We start from the raw sequence: 27,068 nt of genomic DNA, 5'->3' as shown, positions 1-27,068 counted from the left end.
AACATGTGAAAAAATTAAAAATATTCATAAAACGCAACCCTCAATTTCAAGAGCGAAGGGAAGTCTTGAAAGTGCCGAAGATGAATCAAATTCGGAATTCTACGATGACAGGTATGAGACTGATGATTTCGAAGATGAAGAAGTCGATTTGAGTTTATTGGAACATTCACAGGGTCGAAACAGCCGAAGTCATTTCAATCCGGCATCCACCGTATGCCTAAAACAAACGGTCAATGTGAATAAGACCTTTGCATCATCAGAACTCAGAGAGATAGATCGTACGAATGAGATTTTAATGAAAAAAATTCTATCCAACAACCGACGTGTCAACCAGTATAAAATACCCCCAAAAACAAATGGATTGAAGAAGACAAGCAGTGCAGCGATCAACAGAAAACGTTATCAAGAAAAGATTGCAAATGATAATCACATTTTATTGCAGAAAATACAGTCTGTTAAGTCATCTCTTACTCATAAATAAACAATTTCAGATTTATTTTTACTTTTATAAACTTATTTTTTGCAAATAAAACTGAATGATTTTAAATCATATTTTTCTCTTCCAATACTTTGAACTACGTAAGTAGAATATATAAATTATTTATTACGCAATTTTTAGTGTGACGAATACAAGTAACAAGGATAAATAAGAACATATGGCAGACTGATTCACATAGAACAAAAGTGGTAACTAGTTCAAAGAAAGTCCCAAATCACAACATCGAAGCCCAAGGTTGTCTTGAAGACTGTCGACCTTGACAGTAGACAGTACTTTAGTAATTCGTACATTGAAATGTCAAAGTAAAAAATAATATGATAATACATTTTGGCTGTAACATATTTGTATATTTTTTAAATAATTTTGTGTTACGTTAACGTTTATAAAGATGAACTTCCGGGCCATATTTTTTTGGTTAGTTTTAAAGGTGCATTGGAAGATAGGAGCTTTCTCTGAAAATCATAATTTTGGATCAGCCGACGATCCCCATTCTAGCAGAGATTTGAGAGGCTCTAGTTTCACTGGTGGACAACAATTTCTTCCTGATGGTAAAATTAACCGATTTTTCAGTAATTGAATTGATAATGAAGACATTTTTAGTTTCTATCGACACTTGTAATATTGATGATTTTGCATGCCTGGCGATGGCTCAGAAAGATCGGTTGGGGCTAGAAGCTATAAAACAGCTCCACAAACAGCTTGATGATGATAAAGATGGGAACATAGATTTGTCTGAATCTGATGATGTTAGTATATTTTACATCAGTATACATACATGTTTGAACAAATGTTTTTCAGTTTCTGAAAGAAGAGCTGAAATATAATTCGGGAGCAGAGAAAAGACAAAAAAATTTCCATCGCAATGATGACTATCACATTTCTGTTAGAGAATTATGGGAAGCTTGGTTGAAGTCCGAGGTACATAATTGGACGGTAGAACAGACAACTGATTGGTTAACTACTTATGTGGAACTGCCTCAGTATGTCCCTAAGTTCCTAGAAAACAGGGTTACTGGTGCTAATTTGCCAAGGTGAGTTGCTTTGTTAAATTTAACTATCTACATTTTTATCAAATGTTAGGATCATTCCATGTCAAATCAACACACCTCATTTCAAAATTTTACTACACCTACTCAAGATTTTGGTAAAACTTGGTACTACAGATGTACATTTTATATAGACTATGAAATATATAAAGTTTCAATTCTTTATGTCAACCTGTTTTTGAGTTCTAGAAACTTATTATCGTGTTTAGTGTTGTTAATTTTCATCAAGTAACAGGCTAGCTCATTCATAATTTGCAGTATATTGTAGATGAACAGAATGTTTGTATTTTCTCTTCACTTCCTTAGGCTTGCCAGAATGGATAAATGCTATATTTCTTCAAATGAACAATTCTTGAGAATATCTTTTGTATCCTTTCGATAATCTCAGATTAGGTTGTGGTTTGTGGCCTCCACACGATACTGGCTTATTCTAATTTAGAGCGGACGTTTCCTAGCTGAAGTCCTGAGCAGTCCGCCATATGAAACCTAATGTTCTGTAGCAGTCAGATAGATGACAGGTTGCTGATGTGACCATTGAAGAAGAGATTTTTTGTGAAAGTTGCACCAAGGCCTTCAACTTCTGTTACTATCTCATAGGGATATTATTGAGAAAGCAAGTGATCTTTTTCTTGATGAATGTAATGGCCTTTCATTTGGATTCGTTGAGAAATCTATCATTGTTATTGTGATAGTAGCAATGTCATATTTCAGTTTGTTATATCTGTTTCGCAATTACATTTTGCAAAAATTTTTAAATCGTCTGCATATAATAGAAAGTTAGTGTGACTAATATTTCCTGATTTATGCAAACAGAGCTATATACGTTCCATTTCAAAATCAGGAGTACTTCAGGGATCCCATTGTGGTCCCTTGCTGTTTTGCCTTTTCATCAATGACATTCATTCTAAAATTCAAGTTTTCTCCTTTTTGTTGATGATCTGAAGATTTTCAGAGTAGATGAAAATATATATGATGCTAATCTTCTCCAAATAGATCTCAATAATATATCAGAATGCTGTAATGCAAATTGTCTTCATCCTTACAATAGGAAATGTTTCTTGATGGTATTCAGTAAATCACATTCAACAATTCGATTCGATTACCAATTATAAGATGATGTGTTGGATAAAAAACAAAAATGTAAAGATTTGGGAATATTATTAAACAACAAGCTTTGTTTTAATAACCATGTGAATTATATATCCCAAAGAGCGCTCAAAGTGCTTGGTTTTATTGCAAGGTCATCAAGAAATTTTTACCCTTCTACTATAAAAGTTTTATATTGCTCTCTAGTCAGATCTATCGTTGAATACAACAGCAAAATTTGGAACCCATATTATCTCAAGTATATTCATCAAATAGAAAATGTGCAATACACACAAATTTCTAAAAATCATAGCATATAAACTAGGTCTAGTTGTTGGTGAACATAACTACAATGAAATAATGAGCTAGATGATACTACCCAGTCTAAATGATCACAGGAGTATTATATTGTTGGTTTATCTCTTTAAAATAATCTCTGGTATAATTGACTCTTTGGAAGTTCTCTCTTACTATTAATTGTACCACATCATTCAACCAACTGTGGTTTTATACACCTATCTCAAATATGTTGAGATTGGGAAATTTACATTGTAATAATATTGATTTCTTTTGCGAAAATTATTTTATTAATGTTATTTTATGTTTATATATTTTAAATATTTTGATTTTTTTTTGTAATTTCTTGACTTATTGGGGTATAGATAGCCTGTACCTCCGAAATTATCGTTGTAAGTGCTAAGTAGTTCAGATGGATATTGTTGACATTGTTGACAAAAACTGTTGCTCGTGACACAAAGTATTCAAAATGTTTCTTATTTTTACAACTCAAGTTTTTGTTTTGTCAAAATCAACACAGTTGCTGCTTTGTTATGGTTTTGTCCATTTGGTGGAAATCCGCTATAAGAAGTAACTCAACATGTTCATACATTTTATTATACAGTGTCCTTTCCAAAATTTCAGCTGGAAAAGATGAAACAGTAATGGCTCAATAGTTTTTCATTTGGCTGGTATTACCTGATTTATATATTGCTAAAATTCTTCCAGTTCTGAATTTTTCGAGAAATATATATTTTTCTGATGAGGTATTATTATTTGTAGAGGCACAACAAGTATATCGGATTATGCTTTGAAAAAATAGGGAGGTAAACTGTCCAATCATAAGTATGCTTTAGGCTTCAGGCAATTAATAGATTCTCTAATATCGTCTTAAGATAATTATATTGTATCAATGTTATAGTTTTCAAATTCTGGATTGCTTAGTGGTAGAATTTATGTATACAAATGAGAAGTAATCGGCAAAAGCATAAGCTATATTCTGTTCATCTAGGAAAGATTTGTTATCTAGTCAATATTTACAATGTGTAATGTACTTATTCAAACATAAAGATAAGTTCTTGGAAGCAGGATCAAATCATACTTACCCTTTGCGGAATGCAAATATATGTCTCCCTATTCTGATGATCCCTCTAATCTCCGCCCTATATCTCTCATACCAACCATCGCAAAAATCATTGAAAAACTAGTTAAAAAATGGCTACTTGGATTCATAAATAAGCATAACATCATCAGTGAAAATCAATTCGGCTTCCAGAATAATAAAAATACGCACGATGCTATTTTCTCATTTCTGAATAAAGTTTATTCTGAGATAAATGTCGGTGAAAAGACTGCCGCAGTATTTTGTGACCTGTCAAAGGCTGCATTGATCACAAAATACTGCTGAGAAATCTCCAACGTTATGGATGAAGAGGAGTAACTCACAAATGGTTCGATTCCTACTTAATGGGGCGGACGCAAATGGTCAAAACAACTCAACTTTAAAAAAAAAAAGAGAAATTAATTCTGGAGTTCCACAAGGTTCTGTGTTAGGTCCAATTCTTTTCTTATTATATATTAATGACCTCACCAAGCTTAATATTTCTGGGAAGTTCACCTTATTTGCAGATGACACTACCATACTTTGTCATAATAAAAACACTTGTGAGTTGCACAAAATAACCTCTACCGTCTTGAAAAAAGTTAAAGATTGGTGTGATTCAAACATTTTATCTTTTAACTTAACTAAAACAAAATTATTATCATTTAGATGCTCAATCAACGAACTTGTTTTTGAAGATAGATCACTGGAATCTAAAAATAACACTAACTTTCTAGAAGTGTTCATTGATGAGAATTTAAAATTTGTGGATCGTATTCAACAACTCACTAGAAAAGTCTCCTCTGGTTGTTATGCGGTTAGAGTGATTTATAAAGAATTGGGGTTCAGCACTGCAAAGCAAGCGTACGATGAACTCATAGATTCTCACTTACGCTATGGAATACCGTTTTAGGGAGCATGCAGTCCAAATTTATTCAAAAGTCTACTAATTTTCTAACGGTAACTGCATTATTTATACTGGAATCTGTGTATTTTATAAATAGTGCCAACTAAAAACATTACCAAAGACTCCATATTTTATAACGTTGGAAAAATATACAATATGCCTATGGACATAAGATCTACCAATATAAATGACTTCCCATTCAGGAACTTAGTCAAACAATTTCTATCTGATAGACTCTAATATACTTTGGATGAATATTTTAACGATAGCATATTTTTTATCTTATTTGGTATGTATTGCATTTTTTTAAAGTATTTACTACCCAAGCTTTGTCTACAAGATTATGTCTTATGATAATAAAGCATATTATTATAAACACTAACAGGAAAGCATCAATCAAGTTTTTCAATAAATTACCACAAAATATTAAATCCTGTGAGAGCCTTAAAAAATTTAAAAAATATGTGAATGATTTCCTTATAGACTTGAAACCATATTCAATTCAGGAATATCTGGATTACTGTTAACTTAATTTTATATTAAGATGTTTTTATTTCTACAGCATACTGATGGTTTTTCTTTTTAATGTTCGTACAATCTGTCTGACGTTGCATTTTATGTTTTTATGTTGCAGAGCAATGTAAAGCATACCCTGTAATATATTAGATTATTATTATTATAACGATGAAAATAATATAAGTCAATTTAACTTTATATACTTATTATGGTTCATCCAAATTTAAAAACCAATACACCATTGTTTCGATAATTTCACGGGCTGTCAGATGATGTACCACTCGTCCCCTATTTCATATTCACACTTTCAGGATGGTTCACCCCCCTGCTCAAGGGTTGAAATGATGCAGGTAGCTGAATGAAATGTTCCTCTCCAATCTAAAATCGACCTGTCTGAGAGTTTTTACACATCAACGATATTAGTACCCGAAACCTCCTTGTCAAGTTCTCTATTATATATACTGCAGGGAAACACCATATTACTGTAGAAATATATAAAAATATGTTACACCTTTTCTCTTAATTAAGGTACCGTTTGCCTTGTTCACATATCGGGCTTACATCTGTAAGAATATAACCGTATCCCTACATTTCTGGAAATGAAACAACATTTGAATATGAATAAAATGTATGATGTTAAGAATCATTTCAAATTTTTATTCGCCTAATGAACTCACTGAAATAACGAACTGCATGTATCATTAAATATTATATAACAAATCTGTAACCTTGTTTTGAATCTCTTTGTGGCAATAATTTTGCTTTTTTTTCAGATTGGCTGTTAATAATGCGCCATACTTAGCTGCCCTTGGAATCAAAGATCCGATTCACAAACAAAAAATCGCCCTGAAGGCAATGGATGTTGTTCTTTTCGGACCACCTAAAGGTAACGGTATTGACATAATATACAAATTATTATAGTGGAAGTGATTAGAGTGTGCATCATCCGTAACAAGACGTGTTATAATTCTAAATTTTAATGTTGTGTCATAACATTAAATATTGAGGTGAAGATGTATTTTTCTTTTGAAAGAAATCCAATTTGTTCTCTGAAAAACAATTATAGATGCAATTTGCCAAATAGTGTATGTTTCTGGGATTTACTGAAGACTGAAATTTTTTGTTGAGAATCTATGGTTTTTATTTTCGAGGTATGTTCAGTTCAATATAAATCATAGTGCTGGTGATTTCTAAAATGAAGTTTTGACTCCGATTTTGAAGTGTAAATTGAATAGTGCTAAATTCACTGATCAATAAAAATCATTCAAAAAATGTATTGATTATCAATTTTTCAAAATTCATATATATGGCTTTTCATGACCTTGATGAATGTGAATCACAATAAATGACATGAACAGGGTAAATTATGATAAAATCATATGTTCTTTCCCTATTTAGAAACTCGTCAAACTAGCCAAATATCTTGTTTGTCAGTTTTAATGAAAGTAATGAACTTAGGATATTATTTACCATGATGAAGAATTAAACATTATAGAAGGAACAAATTCATTTGCAATATGTTTTCACAATAGTTATTCAAAGTAATTTTCATTACTAAAGCCAATAAAATTCAAGTTCAGCCTGTTTCAATAATTTTGTACACCATTCATTGTTATTTAATTTCATTACAAGGTTGCAATCTGCTTGTTTAGAATATGGGTGTGAAAAATTCTGATAATGAAAACTCTGACCCGTTACTTGATGAAAATTATTGACCTAATAATAATAATGATAATAATTACATGATAATTAATGATAATAATTACAGAATTTTCACAATAAATTTTATAATTATTATCATGTATAGAAAATCATGAGTTCATATTTTTCAATTATTGCTTCAACCACTGATTTTTGTAATTGCTAACTCTTCTGTATCAGATGTTCCCCATTGGAAAGACTTAACATTGATCTTTTTGACGATTGTTGGCGGTCTCGGTGTATGGTATGCGTATCAGCAGAACAAAAAGTTCAAGAAACATCTGAACCGCATGAATAGCGATATGGACAGTCTTCAAAATGCCGAGAAGGCTTTGGAAAATCTTCAGAAAGAATTGGAGCAAGCTAAGCAGGCTCAAGAAACCGTTATAAGTGAAAAACAAAATTTAGAAAAGAAACTTCAGGATTCCAAAAGTGAGCTTTGCTCTTTACCAAGTTCCTATTCCGATTTGGAAGTCACTCAGCTCAAAGCAGAAATAGAGGTATATAAGTTTTTTTTAATTATTATCATTAGTAGTAGTAGTAGCAGTATTTATTTGATCTTGGATAAAGTACATTGTTCAAGTGGTAAATCATGAAATATACTAAAATACAATACAATAATTAAGTACATACAGGACCATAATGGTTTAGTTTAAAATAAAAATATAATTAATATGTGTATATGTATAAGAAAATGTGAAAGATTAGTTGATGAAATAAAATAAAATAATGAACAATCAGTGATTGAGTATAGAAGCAACCCTAAGATACATATATTTTGTCACCTTTTTTTTATTTTCAATGAAAAATTTCAAAGAAATATTTCTGAGGAACTTCAAGGTATTTTCCTCATTATTTTATTTATATTAGACTTACATTTGTAAGTGCCCTGTACAATAATTTATTACTAACATTTTGATGGGAAATTACATAGTCCTTTCATCCATAATTAATTATGTTTAAAAAGGATAAAAAAAAGTATCTAAAAAATTATTTTTCGGAGATGACCGCCGCTCCTGAAACATTTAGGACATATAAATTTTAAGTATTTTTCGTTTTTAATATTTTTTAGGGGGGTTCCTGTATTATTTAAACCTTGCCATTTCAACTCGATCAAAACATTGAAAAACCTCTACACTCCATAATTAATTCATAAAGGTTTGTCAATAGAATTGAAAAAAGAGAAAAAATTAATTGTGGTTGTGTGATAGTTTTAAGAATTGTTTGTGAGATTCTGAAATACATCCTTTGTGAATGTGTTTTTTCAATTCACATTCCATGTTTCATTAGATGTTGAGAACTGAACTGCAACTCGCAGAAGGGGAACTTAAAGATCGCTGCTGGACACCACCTGTAGCATTACAACAGTGGCTCCAGTTAACCCACGAAATTGAGAATAAGTCCTATCTGAAAAAGAAGATGGCAGCTGAAAAGCAACTGCAGCAAGCCAGAGAGGCTGTAAGTATGTCTAGTGCAATTGTATTCATTTAAAACAGATATTATCCCAAATGACAAAAAAATAGCCAAAGTTGAATCAGTTTTGTGTGAAATTCTGGAAATAATGAATTTCTTGAATGGTTGTTAGTACGATTTTCGAAAACCAAGTGGTACAGAATTAGATCCAATTACTACTATTACACTGAAATCAGTTCAAAATTTGGAATGTAGACAATTATCAATGGATCTATCAAATCCTTTCGATATTGTCTATCATAAAATTGTATCAAAAAATTATTTGACATTGGGATTAGAGGCTCGACTCATAGACAAGACAAGACAATTTATTTTCCACTGAATGTTAAATCTATTGGAAATACTTTCCCCACACCTGAATAAAAATATTGTATCTCGACGCACGCTTTGCTAACCTAGTTAGCATCATTAGAAAATGGGTAAAACTAGTTTTGGTTATCTACTGATGAGATGCTAGCTTGATTAGAAAAACAGGCATCTAGCGACAGAATTTTTGTTCTGTGTGGAAAATGTGTTTTCAATAGATTTGTTCTACCTATTCATCAAGTTAATGAGAGTTTTTGAAGAACTGTTCTGTCAACTCATCTATCAACACATATTTGGTTCAAGAATTATTTGAATAATGGAAAGCAGTTTGTATGTATGTGAGATAATACAAGTCCATTGAGAGATGAAACCTTTGGTGTTCCACAAGATACAATTCTGGGAACTGTTTTATTTATCATTTGTATAAATTCAATTTCCGATTTGGGTTTGAGCGGATAAATTAAACTGTTTGTAGGTGACACAATCCTAGTTTATTCTGAAAAAGGTAATGAGGAAATCATTCAAATAATTGATAAAGATTTAAAAATAATATCATCATGATTGAATAGTCACCAATCAACAGTTTATGTAACAGAATCCTAGTTTGAGTTTATATCATAGAAAATAAAAATTGATAAAAGATAACATAGTATTTATTAGATAAAAAATATTCATGTATAATTGAAATTTTAGGTTTATATGTTGACAAACAGCTTTCTTTGAAAATTCATATTGAATACTTACACATGAAAATATCTCACCTGATCGGCGTTTCATTTAAAATTCATAATTGAATTTCTCTAGAATATCTCAAATTGATTTATCCCTGTTTGATTTATTTAAAATTGTGATGTTTAGTATCAGAATAGGTAAATAGGAATTCTTCAAATGTATATTTGAATTACCATTCCATTCCAATATCCCATCTCCAATTTTTATCCTAATAATGGACTTCTCAATCTCAATAAACCCTCATTTCTAAAATTTGATGATGTTGAAACCATCAATGAATATCAAACTAGGAAACACAAAAACTTTATTACCAATAATAAAAAAACACATTATGGAAAAAATCAATTTCATATAATAGCATAATACCAATTTCTTTTAAACAATGTTTCTAAAATCCAGTTCAACAAGAAAATTAAAAAATATCTGATAAAATGATCAACATCTTTCATAGAATCATTTAAGGTCCCCTCTTATGAATATTTGTTTTTTTGAATTGGCACCAATGAAATTAAGCCTGAGAAATACATCTTATTCATAGTATTTTTATAGTTTTTTCTTCTTTGGAATCAAAAAATTAATCAAATATGAAAGGCAAATAACTAAATTTGCCGAGAAATATTATTGTATCTGAATAACATTCAGATAGTGATTTATCCAACATGTCAGTAACATTTGTTTGAAGGTAGTTGTTAGGAATCACACGTTAAAAGGTAAGACCTCGTTAGTCCTTAGCTCGCACAAGTTTCTCAACTTCTGAGAGTTGTCGTTCGTATGGGGGCGACAGCTGATTAACGGAAAAACAGATTTTTTTTTAAAGATTTCATTAGTTCGGACTTCCATTGTCTTATAATATGATATAAAATGATTTGAAATACCGAAAAGAATCTGTTAAAAATTAAAAAAGAGATTAACTGAAAAATAACCATTATATTAAGCAAAAAAAACTGAAATTATAATGAAATGAAATACAAACCAAAAAAATATTTTTATAAAATTTTTTGATTGTTGTTTTTATGTTGTTTGTTTGTATTTTATTTCATTGTAATTTCAGTTTTTTTGGCTAATATAATTGTTATTTTTTCACCTAATATTTTTAATAATTATTTAGAGATTCTTTTCGGTATTTCAAACCAATTTATATCATATTAGACAATGGAAGTCCGAACTAATGAAATATCAGTAACAGTTCTCAATATATACTTCTGTATATATTGAAAAACAAAAATATATGAATTTGAATATATGAATACTACGTGGTAGGAAATCATAATGAATTATCCCTGTTCCCTTTCTTGATTAATTATAGAAAACTCCTGGAAATTGCATAATTACATCCAAGCAGAACAAAAAAGAAAATTGGAAAACATTGCATTGCAATAATTTATAATGAGCTGCAAGCCGATATGTAAAACAAAATATGTTCCAAAACTCAAAGTACTTGTAAAATAATATTTATTAGATGAATAGTATTCTCACATTGGACAATTTATCTTCGCAAATTTTTATATAATTCAATTTGGAAAGATAAAAAGAGAAATTTCGTTTCTGTAGGTTAGTTTTCATTTCAATTTTTCAGTGTGAGAAATTGAGAAAGAAAAGATCTAGCCTTGTTGGTGCTTTTGTCTCGACGCACGGTAAATCAATAGATGAAGTTGATAGAAGCATCGTTGAAGCAAGAACGTCGCTGAATGAGGTCACACAAGAACTTCAAGAAAGAGTTCACAGGTGGAAGCAAATAGAAATGTTGTGTGGATTCAATATCATAAATAATAATGGTTTTAATTATTTGGAGAATGCCCTTTACAGAAACATCAATGGTCGTGGATTTGGGTTAAGAGGTGAGTGGAAAACTTGTATAACTTTGCAGTGCATTGAGTCCTATTTTCTTTGAGCAGCATTTTTTTTCTTCGACATATTTGGACAGACTTAGGTAGTCCATTAGGAAGAAATAATCTAACAAATCGAATATGAAAATAATCGGAAAAAATCACGCAAATTATGATATAATATTTTTTTCTACTACTTGTGTACCTGTGCCCAAACTACTATGAAGTTTACAGGACATAGAAGTTTACCTGATCAATAACCTAGACAGCTCAATAATCTGTTAACAAAGAATCCTAAACTTGTATTTTTCAAAAAGACTATATTTTACAAAGGAATAATTACCTGCTGTATTGAGTTACATTATTATATTTGTTTGCTTTTGTTCCACAAATCAATTCATTTTAGAACAATCCATCAACTTTCATAATAAAACTATCAAATATTCATCATTTGTCAAGTTTGCAGAGCTTTTTATAGATGAAAATTTATCTTGGTGTGAACATATCAAAATTTTTTGTGAAAGAAAATTAAAATAAGAAATTTGGTGTCACTTTAATATTTAAAATTCGTTTACTTCCCTTTTGTTCATTTTAAAATGCAGTAATTGATGTCAGTTTTGGGAGCAGCATTGAAATGCTCTACTCTCAAACAACTGAAAATACTGCAGAATAAAGTTGATGAATGTCTTTTAAAAATAGACTGTAAAAAACAAGGAACTAACTATTAATTTAGACAAAAAAAATATAATATGACATATGAATGTTATACAAGCTCAAACTTTGCACCTTTGTTCATTTGGCAAAATACAAATTGAAACACTCAAATTTGATTTTCAAAATGATTAGTGACAACATAAATATTCAACAATGTATTTAAAAAATCTGAGGTGTTTCGAATATTAGATCAAATATTGGAAACCCATGCCACTAACATGGAACACTTCCGTTCTTAATGGTGTACTTCGAAGTTTCGTGACATGACACTTGTTCTGTCACCTCATTGGGCATGTCTTGGACAATATTACAGATGGATCACTCATTTCTTTCATAACATTACGACTTTATGCAGAAGTAACAAACCTGCTCTTGACACCATGACACAATTTCAAAATATATTTTTCCTCCAGTTTCTCTGAAAGACCCTTCTGTATATGCACTACGTACCTTTATGAAGAGGTTTTATTCCAGTTATTTTTCTCCCCCTTTTTTTTTTGGAAATTTTTCACATTTTTCTCAGCGATGGAGAAATAGAGTGATCAAAGCTCAAATGCACAATTCATATTTTATACAAAATAGATTTGTTTTTTTGCTTTATACATACTGTTGTAAATGTTCAAAAAATCAGCATAAGTCATTTCATCAGAAACCCCAATATATGTTATACTAGCATTAAATCTCAAACGCAAAATAATTTTCACATGATGTTTTTCCTTTCAAGGACGCATGAGTAGCACGGACGATTTGGATGATGACACTGGATCTGTCTATAGTGCCTTCCAAGGTAAGCCAGTTGAACATGATGATTCCAACTCTGATTGATCTACTATTTGAAGTCGAAAAGTTTTCTTATAATATAGTAGTCTGATTTGTATGTAATATCAACCCTTTCAGTAGTCTTCAGTTTTACCATGCTTCTCCTTCTTTTTTTTGTTGTTATTTGTGTAATGAAAGTTCATATGGAAGATCTTGATATACGGGGTGGCCCATGTTTCATTATCCTACAAATGCTACTTGGAAAGTATGAAAGATACGACAGATTCAATTGAGAAACATTTATTACTTTTCAATTTTTCTTGCATGTAATGTTGAATTTTTGAGCCGGCTTTTCAGGACCTACATTCTTCATATAGTTTTTTTTTTTTTCAATTGAGTCACTCATGACTGATTTTATGAAGAAAACTAAATAGAGTTGTCATTAATGAAACAAAAGTACTGTCCAGAAAGAATTATGGCACATCAATATGACAGTCTAATTTCTCTCTTATATGAATAAAAACAAATTTTAATTGTTTATAAAAACTAGAATAACAATATATTTGAATGAGGAATGACCAAATACAACCTTGGGAAGTTAACAATAACTTGTAGTAAGTTTAACATATTTTCAAACAGGTAATCAACTAGTTGGGTTTTTATACTATAAATAATAAAGTGAATATTCATGATTTTTTTGGCCTATTGACGCGTATATGACTAGGAAAATTACATCATTCAAAACACTATGTCTTAAAATAAATTTTGAATTTTATGTTATTGTTCAAATACAGATAACTGTGTCAAGGCTATATTCTAGGATTTTTGGCTGTGGTCTACAGGTTTTTATGTCTTTCTGGAACAGCTGTAGAAATTATGTTGCTTTCATTTTATGCCAAATCTAATTCTAGTTTTCATAAAGATTACCTTTATTTTATTTATTTATATGTATCATGCCAGAAAAGCATCCATACAATTTTTAAATCGTAAATCAGATGAATAGTATCAGAATTGTCAATTATCTAAAAATTAATATAATAAAATAATAAACAACATACGAAATGCACATTGGGTGAGTTTTACAGTGAATTAAATAAAAAGTGAATTAAAAAAAAACATATCAGGTGTGAGAAGAGAAGTAGAAATTACATGTTATATACAGAAATGTATCTGCCAAAATAAACAGATCAAGTGTTATCAGTCAGTTAGAAATTCCTCAACACTGTAGTACGTTCTCCAAAAAAAAGGAGTTTTTTAGTTTCTTGTTTGAAAGTAACGAATTTTTTGCATTATTTAATTGAATTGGGTAGCTTCTTGAAAAGTTTGCATCCACTGTAATAAATACCTTTCTGGTAGAGACTTGTTAAATGCTCTGGTGGAACTAATATCTGTTTAAATTAGGAGTTTCGTGAATGTGATTAATTTTCTCAATTTTCTTCTTTATAGATGTGAACTGATTTCATTGTTAAAACTCGGAAGTTTGCAAATGCTACTCGACATGAATCAATTCTTGATTTTAAATTTGACAAAATAGAAGAGCTCCTTTTTGTAAGACAAAAACTCTAGAAGCAAGGAGTGAAGTCCCCCAATGCATAATACCATATTTTAAGTTGGAATGAAAGCATCCGAAGTATAGGTACCTCAGTCAGTCCTTACTACATTCCAAGTATTTATCTTGCAGAATTCTGATGATGAATCTCGAAGATAAAAACATTCAGCATTAGAAAAAAATTATTTGGTGAAGAAAATGAATTAATTTAAAAGTTATTGTTGATGTAGAAATTATTGAACGAAGAAGGTGAAATTCAATACATATCAATTTTTGTGAAATAGTAACTTCTTTTACATTTAACTCTATATCTTTCATCATTTCCAAGAAAGCATTAGTGGAACTGATGAATATGACCACTCTGTATGTGAATTGAAATGCAAATCTTCTGAGAAACGAATGGATTTTGTGGAGTTCAATATTTTTTTATGGCCATGCATGTATGTGTTTACTTCAGTACGCCCTTTTAAGCAATATTTTTAAACATTCAAATGAATGGTGGTATACAGTTGGGTATTGATTTTCTCATTGGGTGATAATGAAGGAAACAGTTTCAAATATTGCCTTCAGTATTCTTACATGGCAAGATATAATAGGGCAAATGTCAGACAGTTGACAATAATTACTCATCAGGTATTTATAGTTGTTACATCTGAAATAATCTTCTAATCACGTCGACAAATTTGAATTTGTTGATAGATTCTAAGATGCCTATATACTGATTTAGTGACTCATATGTGTAAAATTTAGATGTATATCACACAGTATCGTGTTGGCAATTCTTCAACATTTTTCATTTCACAGAATAATAGTCAATTAACTTTGAACTGTTCAAAGTATGATGAACACAAAAATTATAGCCGCTCAGTATCAGTTAATTTTGTTTCTAGCCTCTTTAATATAAAAGTCAAATCAAACACAAATTTTGAGGCATATTACAATGATCCCACTTACTCCGTTCGCAGAAAAATTATCAACGACATACATCATTTGATAATTGATTCATCGTACTTCAAAACAACTATGTCTGGTTTACCAGATTTTCTGAAACAAAAGCGCAATAGACTTGAGGCGTTTTCTGGCGCTCATGTATTCAAAACTTAGTCGTCTGTGATTCAAATACATTCATTCTGGCGTTGAAACGATGACGTCACATCAACTATGATTTGAAATGTATTCATGATGATTCAAAACTAGCGTGAGGTTGGTTTTGAAACGAAATTGGACGTTACGTTACGTCAGTTGTCAGAATAGCTACTTGTTGGTCCATAATTTGAATAGAAAAAATAATTCTGGCACACTAGTTTTAAAAATGCAGCTACATTTGTAATATTTATGTAAAAAAATTTATGCAAAAATACTTCTAATTGAGGTTAGAGAGATTTGAAAAGTTTGTTTTTATTATTGAATTTGACATCTGACACAAATTGAATCATTACATTCTGGCGAATCTCGTTATTAATGACGTCAATATGAATCGTTTTTGAATACACATTCGAATACGATTGAACATCAACATTGTATAAGAATCTTTTTTTCTTTGGATATGACACAATAGCCATTTTGAAAGAAAAACAGTGAATATGATTGAGTGCAGTTATCATTGAATGAATGCTGTGGAAGTAGTTCATTCCCAAATTAAAATTCTCAAATGTATTTGAATCAGTCACGTTTTCTACAGCATGCTTAACAACTAACTCCAAGACCTTTGAGATGGAAAAAAACCATATTTCTTACAAAAAGGCGTCATGGCAGTTCTTTTTTTTATTCTTATTATTGCATCTTTTTTTGTTATTTAAAAATGTGGAACTATATTGATATCTAAAACATTTATTTACAGGATAGTTTTTTCAATATAATTTTATTTATTTTTCACCTGTTGTGGAAGTAAGGTGATTACTTGTGCAATGTGTATCCCTATAACGAATCTCATGCTACATAATAATTTTCTTCTCTCTATTCTGAATCTCGTGCTTGTGTTTGTTTTTATTAGAAAGTGGTTGAAGGTTTTTTAGGTTTCAAATTTAATGCAAAGAAATATTTGTTCAACAAATCCTATTCTATTTATCTGTAGAGTAATTTTTCTATTGGATGATACTTATTACTTTGTAAAAGTACTTAATGTAGATAGTTTCTGCTTGAAATATACAAGATAACTTATAGTTTTTAGTTTATATATTCGAACATTGTTATAGTTAGTGAATGTATAAATATATGGGTCGAATAGATATTGTAATTCATTTTGAACCTAAGTTTCCCTATGTATTTTTATCTTCCATGAAACATTCCACAGGTAAGATGTTACCACGAAATTGGGATGCTTCAAAGTAGGACATATTTTTTAGGGTTGGAGCTTACAGAGTAGACTATTGAAAATGTACCGCAAGGCAGAACTACCAGGAAAAAAACCTTTCTGAAAAATTTAAAATGTTTGTAAAATTTACACGTTCTGGCCTAAAAACCATTACAAAATCTACATTCCTACAAGCGGGGATGTTGTCCCTCATTTTTTTTAATGGGATGGGGTGGGGTGATACCTCATTGAAGAGAACTTTTGGTTTCCTAACCATTGCTGCTTCGTTTTTGAAAATTGATCCACTCATCTTTGGATCCCGCTTTAAAATGACAACAATACATTTTCAGAAAAAATCTACTTCAAATAAAAAACCAATCTAAATTTTAAACATGAACTTTTTTTAAATAATTTTTATTTTGAACATGCAATTAGTCGCCACAATTGTTGATACTGGGCCATTAAAATTCGAATGTAAATTTCCTTATAGATAATTTTTTCTTCCAGGAAATTCAACAGGTAATATGTACAGGAATTTACTGCATCTAAAATGCTGTAAACTTAATATCAGAGAATGATGTTGCATTCATTGCCCCTCGGTCATCCGATTAAGTAGTCTTTTAGATTTTTTCTGGTAACACAAAAATCCAAGTGTGTCACATTCCACCTAACTCATACAAGACCTGCAGCGATGACGAATTTTTAAAGTATATTACAAAGTGACATCTGTAAGTGCTTCAGAATGTACAACAGTGGTCTAAAGATAACTTTCACTATCATTTGGAGGTTGGCGGACAACATTCTCAGCATTTACTTGATCAATATGATGTTTTTTGAGTATGCCGATTTTCGGAAGCAAAGTAACAAAAGATGGGGAATCGAAAACCTTTTTTCGTTGAGTTATCACTTGACTCCCAGTTCCATTTTTAAAATTTTGTGGGATGATACCCCCGTTTATAGAGGGTTGAGGGTTTCGCAATGGCTTTTGGATCAAAACTTGTCCCTCTTTCTAACATACTTGACTTGTTTTTTATTTATTTTTTTCAACAGCCTACCCTGTATAGTGGGGAAGCATTGGGTTTCTAGGGAATATACAAAGTTCTTACACTTATTATCAAACGATCAACAAATTAAGTAGTATTTTATTCTTCAGAAGCAAAAAATAATGAAAGATGTCATATAATTTTAATAAAAAAGAATTGAACTACTTACACGAAAACCAAATCATATTTTGACTGAAGTGATAACTAAATGACAATTGAGAATATTTCAAATTGTACTTTATGTCATATTTTTTTCCTTTATACATACACATATACTTTTTCTCGCACACTTCACACTTTCATTTAAACACAACAACATGCTTTACCTAATAAGCGATTGTGGTTCTAACATGAAATAGTATATGAAACTAATGATAAACTATCTCCCAGTTATCGGCGAAAAGAAAACTTCAGGAGATTAAAAAAAAAATTAAAGTTTTCACCACCAGTTTGCATGTACTGCGTGTTATTACGAGTACTTACCCGCATATTATGAAATTTGAGTGTTTTAATTTGATTGTTGCTTCATTCCAGCATGTGGCATTTGACTTTGCATGAATTACTTACAAAAATGTTACCATATACGATTTTAGAAAATAAGTTGTTCAAACCATATACCTCCTGAATATTTATCTCCTTTACTTTTCTGTTTAAAACGAATCCTAAGTAATGTAAATTATCCGTTTTGAGATAGTATAAATATTACTGAGGTATACTGAAAATTATTTTCATGAGAATTTGTATCGCACCTTGTGAATTCACTGGTATTCCTGTTAAAATTCAAGCTCCACTGTAACATCCCGTAAATAAATAAATAAGTAAGTATTAAACTATTGCACAGTAATTTCTACTCTCAGATGATTACTTGTAACTCACTTTACCAATGCAGAGTAGGAAAATGAAGCAAATATATCAGAATTTGGTTTTTAATCCTTTGTAGTGTAACTTCAATAATAATAATTTATGATGCACTGTTCGGAACCTTTTGTGTAGTAATGAATATTACTGGAGTTTTTTTCAACACCAAATCGTTATTTTCAACACCTCGACACGTGTTTCGATCACCAAGTGATCATCTTCAAAGAGGAAGATTAAAACTAGAAACTAGTGCGAGCTAATCCTATTTATGCTATAAAGGTAACCCATACAGGGAAACCATACAGGTATACCAACCTAAATTGATTTTACAATTTTGCCTTATCTATTATTTTACAATATATGTTTATATAAAACAATATTCAGCTATATAAAAATTAATTTCACAATATTGCCTATCCAAATTTATTTTTGCAATGTGTCCTTATGTAGTAATCAGTAAACCCAACAACATTATTTTATTTTATTTTAACAAGTTATATAGTATGGTCCGTCATCGTTATTCATAATATTATTGTGTTTACTTATTTCTACACTCTCATAGGCATCTAGTTGGCTGTTGTTGTTAACTTGTCTAACTAATCTTAAAGAACTGAAGTCTATGGAATGGTTTTGTTGCAAAATATGATGGGCGACTGCTGATTTTTCAGGTCTTCCATATTTTAAGTGTGCTATGTGTTCCTTATATCTTACTTTAATAGATCTTTTTGTCTGTCCATTATATTTTTCATCGCAGTCCTTACATTCAATTTCGAAAATTCCAGACTTTTCCGAATTCTCGACTTTGTCTTTTGGACTTCCCAAAAGGCTCTGTAGTGTATGACTTGTTTGGAAAACCACCTTCATACCTAGTTCCTTGAAAATCTTTTCAAAGTTCCTCGTATATTGGTGGTGTGGAACCACCACTTTACTGATTACTACATAAGGACACATTGCAAAAATAAATTTGGATAGGCAATATTGTGAAATTAATTTTTATATAACTGAAAATTGTTTTATATAAACATATATTGTAAAATAATAAGATAAGGCAAAATTGTAAAATTAATTTAGGTTGATATACCTGTATGGTTGGTACGCCTTGATGGTTTACCTATATGGGTTACCTTTATAGCTTAAATAGGATTAGCTCGCACTAGTTTCTAGTTTTAATCTTCCTCTTTGAAGATGATCACTTGGTGATCGAAACACGTGTCTAGGTGTTGAAAATAACGATTTGGTGTTGGAAAAAACTCCAGTAATATTTAAAAAGTAAAATATACACGTACATAAATAAAAATTTAGGCAAAACACACACAATTATGTAAAATATAAATAAAATAAAATAAAAATAAAATTGTTATATAAACAAGCAGTACATAAACATATACATTTATCAATTATAAATTTTATTCAATAGAATAAGTGTCAATAAATAAATAAAATATCAATCATAAAATGTTATTTGAATGTCCCCAATGTGTTACATACTATAACACTATTATTACTATTCATATTCAATATAATAAACCGATTGAATCAATTATGTTAGCTCACACTGAGCTGTAATCATACTATTGCTAATAAAATTTACAGGGTGTCATTAAAATAAATTGAATGAAAGGTGCAAAATTATTGGGCCTAATAAAAATTTCGAAATATCCTGCTTGAGGATGATATTGTATAGCAAAACCTGTGTCATGGTTTTGTAAACCTTTTAAAATGAAAATGTTACAGTATCCGTCATGAGTAATTTTTCCCATTTCTAAGGTTTTTAAACATCTCTGGAGTTGATTTTTCCGTTTCAGCAAATCCCATATGTGTCCAAAAGATGTGGCGTTATGGGGTCTTGTTGATGAACAAAATTATTTGATATTTTTAATTTAAATAGTAACTATCACAGTAAATTTCAACCATATATGTTTTCCTTTCGATGTGGAATTCGTTACAATTTTTTATAATTGAAGTTATGCCAAAAAGTTGTACTTTCAACCAAAATTTATCAAATCTCTGTAACGTATTCCTTTCAAAAACTTCCAATGGGAATCTTTATCTACAGAGAATGATTTATTTTATGGCAAACTCAAAATATTTTATTATGAATCAAGTTTTCATCCAAAAACAAAACAAGCAACAAGTTTTCATGTCATTGTTCACATCTTTGTAAACGTTGCTTTTTTTTGGGCTTTGGAAGAAGTCAAATTTTGCCTAAGCATATAAATGATTGTTTTTTGTAACACCACTATCTGTTATATGGCTTTGAAATAGATAAATATTGTTAATTTGGAACTAACGAAGCTACTTATTGAATGTACAAAGAATATATGTGAAACATTATTTTCATTGTATGTGAATATAAACTGACATCTTGCATGCCAGTATACTAACATGGTGTAAGTTGGCGCTATATATGTGCAGGATATGCTGACACTGGGATGATGCATAGCAAAGATGGAGACTCTTCAAGTAGTGAAACTAGTAAGCAGGATGAAGAAGTGAGATCCAGTGACGTGAAAGTGAGCAGTAGGAATAACGTTCACTTTTTAGTTGGTGATGAAGGGTAAGGAGAATTTGCTTTTTATTTGGTTTTCATATTTTTATTAACACCTGGAAATTTAAGATTTTATTTTTTTCCTATTTGCAATTTATTTGCTATCATTTCATATTTCAGTTGACATTGAATAAAAAAATATTGTTTTTCAAACTCATATTTTCTAAAATTCCTCCCACTAAAAAAATGAAATGTCTAACTACTAAAATTTAATCAGTTTCAAGTAAACAATGGTAAATCAAATTTTACTAATTTAATTTCAAATAGATAGTTGAGTTTGATAACCTGTTGAATTAAACACTTTTGAGTTTTATGATTATTTTCCCTGCCAATATATAAATAATGGTATGAAATTTAAAAAATATGATTTACATAGAAATATCCACATCAACTTTCAAATATCGAAATATTTTTGTAATAAATAGTGAGCTTTAACCAATAACAAATATTCCAGTGATTTCTTGAATTGGAAAGTACTACAGGTCTTAATTTGTTCAGAAAGCCTATTGTATATTTTTATCTCAGCATAAGTTGGCGATAGTAGCATTTGTTGTGCCATGGTAGCTGATTTTCTTTAACTTGTTTTGTGACATGTAAGCAAACGATTAAATTATTTTTACTCTTGAAAATTTTGCTACAAGAAGCATGTTGCTTCATGTTGAACATCAATCTAACAGTTTTTTTTGTGTAATAGATATCTTATTTATTTGGGTAGCATTTCTCCATAACATGATGTGAAAAGATAATGCAGAATATACTAATGTATAATAAACTTGCATCAGAAAAGTCTCGTGAAGTTCATATGCAAAATTGCAAAGTAGAATTTGGAGAGCTTTGTGTCAGTTTATTGAAATGAATAATCGAAAAGTAATAATTTGAGTAGATCATCATTCATACAATAAATATGATACTAATGGGCAGTTGAAAATAAGTATTGCAACAAATGTGTGAAGAATTTCCCATTTCTCCATAGTATGGGGATGTTGGCTATTTCTGTTAGAAAGTTAGAAAGTGTTTTGATCCATTCAAGCTTACTTAATATCGCCAAAATTGAAAGTGGAATTCTATATCGAACATTTTTATTTATTCCATTTTGTAGAATTTGTCATGTATAATAATATCTGGTTTAATTTCCTTTTGGCATATTTGTTATGTAAACTGAGGAAGAAAAAGTGATTTCTGGGTTAATCAGTACTTTAATATTTTGTTTTGTACTTGAAAGAAATATTTGTGTACAAAAAGTTTCTTTGATATTTGGTGACTTTTTTCTCTACTCTGGAAATTTATTACCATTTATGTTGTTCAAAACTTTCATTTTTCACTTTGTTTTTTAATAAAATAATTCATATTTTCTCTTTGGTGGGGAACAGTAAAATTCCAAAGAAATCGCATGCCTGTCATTGTCCTTTTTGTTGTCTATTCTTGAGTAGTGGTTTTCAGATTGGGAAAAAATTCTTTGGGGTATCTTATATATTATTAGTTTTCTTTATTTTTCATTGTACGTATTTCCAGTACTTAAAAAAATATTTTTACTAATATAAGTTGACATATATATTCATATTTTATCAAAATTTTGTTCAGTATTGTTACATATATCCTGAGTTGGTAGACATTCAGTTAAAATTGAAACTATAAGTAGGAAAATAGCACCCATAATAATTGGAATTTAATTCAAAATAAGACATTTTGCGCTATTGAAATACCTTGAATTGATTCACTTTTCGTTGGTCTATTCAAACAATCAATATGGAGAATGGCAACAAATTCATTATTGAAACCAATTTAAAAACTTCAAACTGATCAAGTGTTTGAACGAAAAAACGAAAAAAAAAATAGATTGGTTAACCTCACATAAATTGAAACGATCTACCTTCATTCTTTTGGTTAAAAATAAGTTCGAACATTAAAAATTGACTTTCAAAATTAATACTGACCATCTAACAGGATATTCAGGCAAGCTGAAAGTAATAAAAATGGACCCCAAAACAAGCACTTTTTCTAATCACCAGAAATACCCTTCTGAAGATGCCAACTTAGTTGGTGAAACGTGTGTTGAGAACAGTATTGTGTTTTTGGTGATTGGGAAAAGTACTTGTTTTTGGATTTATTTTATACCAAATATTTAAGCTGTAATAAAAATGAAAACAAAAGTCGATTAATTATGAAGGTATCAAATGTTTCACAGTGAGCTACCACACATTAAAAAATTTCGAACTAATTAAAAAAAACTGCTTCAAAACTGTATATAAGTTATGTGATGTGATTGGTTTTCTATTTTCAAGTCATTTTTCATTGTTGTTAGGACATTTTCGTTGACCTTTTCTGGGACTAAATACCTTCCAAGTTTCTGAAAAATTTGAAATTAGTAATTTTTATTTGTTACTTTCTATTCGTTTGATGAAAAATAAACACAGACTAGTTTAACTTTTAAGATGAATAACATCTAGCCAGATATTCCATTTGGCAATATTGGCATTTGGCAATATATATATATATATATATATATATATATATATATATATATATATATATATATATATATATATATATATATATATATATATATATATATATATATATATATATATATAATATGTTTCTTGAGCAAAATATGATTACCAAATATACCAAGAAAGTACTGGCCTAATAATAGATCTTATTTTGAACTGAAATACCAAAATGAACAGATACATTCTCCAATACTGACAAATTGATTTTCACCAGGTATAAACAATTTTCCCCAATCCCAGTATAATTTTGTGATGAACCATTTCGCCAATTTTCGAAATGATTATTGTATTGTTCATTTGAATAAGTGAAGTTCAATTACTAGATCTTTGAAAAACCATTTGGTCAGTTCTGAAGCAAATTTGATGTTTTCCAGCAATTCTAATGATGTCGAGTGAGCTGTAGAATTGATTTGTAATTAGTTCTGTATTTCCCTATATTGAAATGGGTTTTTGCTGTATTTTATTCGTCAGAAAATGGATGTGTTGAAAATATCAAATTCATCAATTCACTTATTACATTTGTGTAGTTGATGACTTATTTATTTTGTGGAAATTTATGATCACTTTAACGAAATGAATGAAAACCCTTTTATCTACTTTCCAGTAGTTATTTTGTTTTTACAATGAATTTCGGGTTTCATTCCATTAAAAAGTATAAAAACTAACTAATACATTTGAAATCTAGAAACATGGTTATATAGAGAGTTTGTAGGTAAGCTGGATGGGGAGGTAATTAAATGAACAGAGGTGCCAACTATAAAAAATTCAACACTGGAGATTGAAGAAATTACAGGTATTGTCAAACTTAGAAATTCAAAAGTGGAGACCTACATAAATCGAGTTGCTTGTTTAGGGTTATATGTTTCGGGTTTTTATTTGATTTATTAATTTCCATGGCTTCCAACAAATGCATTTTCTTTCCTTCATTACATGTGTAGGATTTTGAGATTGTCTATACTTATCTTGTGTTTTGATTTTTGAAGATGTTCATACATTGTAGATTTTGTGTCCGAACACACGTGTTCATGAAGCCTTACGTCAAAATTGTATTTAGAAAAGTAATTTTGAATATTTTCTGAAAGTTTACCTGAATAATTAATGCTACTATATTTACATGTATTCAAGAGATTGAAAAATTCGTTAGTTATATATGGGTTATATATTGGTTTAACTACATGTCAAACAAAAATATCTACTGAAAAAACATTTTCACAGACTGTAAATTCCCTTTGATTCTTTCAGTCCACTCTTACATAAATTATCCGCCTTTAAGTCAATGATAAGGACTTCCAGGATGAACTAAAAATAAGTAAACAAATTGTGCTGAATAATCAGGTAGGTACCAGTTTCTTTAATAGAAGAGATAATATCAGATAAAACTAAAACGCTTATAAGTGAGTTATACCCAAATATCATAGAACACAATACATGTTAATATAGTGAATTAATTACTCAGGTAAACTTTCAGAAAATATTCAAAACTACTTTTCTAAATTAAAAATAACAACAGCTTTCATAAATAATACTAATTTAGGCAGAGTTCTGTTCAATGCAAAACCCAAACGAGATAGAATGAAAAAATCAAGTATATATAAAATAGAGTGTGGGGAACGCTCTGTAGTATATACAGGTCAAACCGGTAGAAATTTTGACGTAAGGCTCCGTGAACACGTCTGTTTGGACAAAAAATCTACAATGTATGAACATCTGCAAGAATCCAAATACAAGATAAGTAAAGTGAATCTCAAAATCCTACACACATGTAATAAAGGGAATGAAATGAATTAATTGGAAGTCATGGAAGTTAATAAATCAAATAAAAACCCAAAATATATAACCCTAAACAAGCAACCCGATTTATGTAGGGCTCCACTCTTGAATTTATAGGTTTGATAACACCGGTAATTTTAATTCCGGTGTTGAATTTTTATAGTTGGCACCTCAGTTCTTTAAATTACCTTCCCATCCAGCTTACCTACAAACTCCCTATGTAACCACGTTTTTATAATTCAAATGCATTAGTTAGTTTTTATACTTGATAATGGGATAACACCGGAAATCGGTCGTAAAAATAAAATAAATATTGGGAATGAGTCAAAAATGTTTTCATTCATTTCATTTCCACTTTGAAGTGGAAATTTCACATTGAATTTAATTTTTTGAATACGTTATAATGGATTTTCAAGTATCGGTCAGTTCTATCACATTGTTGACATTTCTGATAACAATTTCAACACCAATATTGTCAAATCAAAAAACTTTCCTTAATGTCCAACAGTTCTATTTCTTTTTTTTATAGGTATGATGACCCCACTCCGTCTCAAGTACTCCCAAGGAATATAACAAATCGGTTGTCTACCCATCCGAAGAGTATTAGTCAATCAAATATATCGATGAACCCTCCTTTAAAATCAACTTCAATGGTCCGGTCAGTATCTCAGGACATTCATACATCCATAACAGATTTGAAACCAAAAAGTTCCTTATCTGACACTAGTTTAGATGTGAGTAAAGTTAAAGCAGGAACGATGCGACAAATGACCATTAAAGAGCAACCTTCAGTGTCGCTTGAGGATGACATTTGCTCCACAGATTCTTCCATTATAGACGAGAATGACATTAAAAAGAAAAAACGTAAACTTATTTTTTTCTCGAAGAAAAGTAAAAATAAAGGTGATTGATTTGATTAAGCTAGCGAATTTGTTGTTACTTGAATTTTGAACCTGTTAGTCTCTCCATATGTTTATTTCTTTTTTCAAAAAAGTTAGTTTTTGTTTTGAGAGGGGTGTAAAGAGAAATACATGATGGTGGTTCAACAATGAACCGTGATTGTCTTAAGTGTATTTTCAATACTTTGGTGATGCTATACAGCTGGGGCAAACTGTTTAGGAATTAATTAATTCCAAACTGTTATGAATAGGAAAAAGTTTATGTATATAATTACTGTGTTGAGGTAATTTTTTTAAACAACTGAGTTTCGCTAATTATGAAAAAAAATGTTGTTTATAGATAGTTGAAAATAGTATTACTCTTTTTATTTGTATATCGAATTTGTTCCGGAATCTTCAAACTAGTACTCTAGCATGAGCACATTTATTTGTCTCAGATTGTAGTTCAACTGAATTTCTGCCAACTCCAAAACAATTTCAAATTTGAGTTAGGTATGGCATTGTTGAATTTCTTGCTAGAGTCATGTATGCTGTATGCTTTATTCTTTTACTGTCTCATAACCATGACGGACTCCCAAAAATAGTTTATATTCTTATATAATTTGCAATGTTGAGTAGAAATTTGAATATCTTTTACAAAATAAAGGAGAGTTGT

General features: G+C 30.0%; 1 protein-coding gene across 3 annotated transcripts; it reads left to right on the top strand.

The window, feature by feature from the left end:
- Positions 1-564: 564 nt before the first annotated feature.
- Stim (Stromal interaction molecule) lies at positions 565-26,439 on the top strand. Of its 3 annotated transcripts, none has more exons than XM_074183228.1 (10): positions 565-1,047; positions 1,100-1,245; positions 1,298-1,530; positions 6,206-6,318; positions 7,314-7,633; positions 8,424-8,591; positions 11,221-11,482; positions 12,909-12,971; positions 21,102-21,243; positions 26,044-26,439. In XM_074183228.1, exons 1-10 carry the CDS (start codon positions 888-890, stop codon positions 26,423-26,425), a joined length of 1,989 nt encoding a protein of 662 aa, XP_074039329.1. In that variant the 5' UTR covers positions 565-887; the 3' UTR covers positions 26,426-26,439. The 3 variants fall into 3 exon arrangements, 2 of the variants coding, with proteins under 2 accessions (XP_074039329.1, XP_074039330.1); XR_012467435.1 differs by having other exon boundaries at positions 566-1,047; positions 21,082-21,243; positions 26,044-26,185; XM_074183229.1 differs by lacking the exon at positions 21,102-21,243 and having other exon boundaries at positions 566-1,047; positions 26,044-26,227.
- The last annotated feature ends 629 nt before the right edge of the window (positions 26,440-27,068 follow it).

The sequence above is a fragment of the Leptinotarsa decemlineata genome, unplaced genomic scaffold, assembly GCF_025532065.1.
Source record: "Leptinotarsa decemlineata unplaced genomic scaffold, Ldec_3_MD MMD2_tig00026336_RagTag_RagTag, whole genome shotgun sequence".
Lineage (NCBI taxonomy): Eukaryota > Metazoa > Arthropoda > Insecta > Coleoptera > Chrysomelidae > Leptinotarsa > Leptinotarsa decemlineata.
This window is presented reverse-complemented; position numbering and strand designations above follow the sequence as displayed.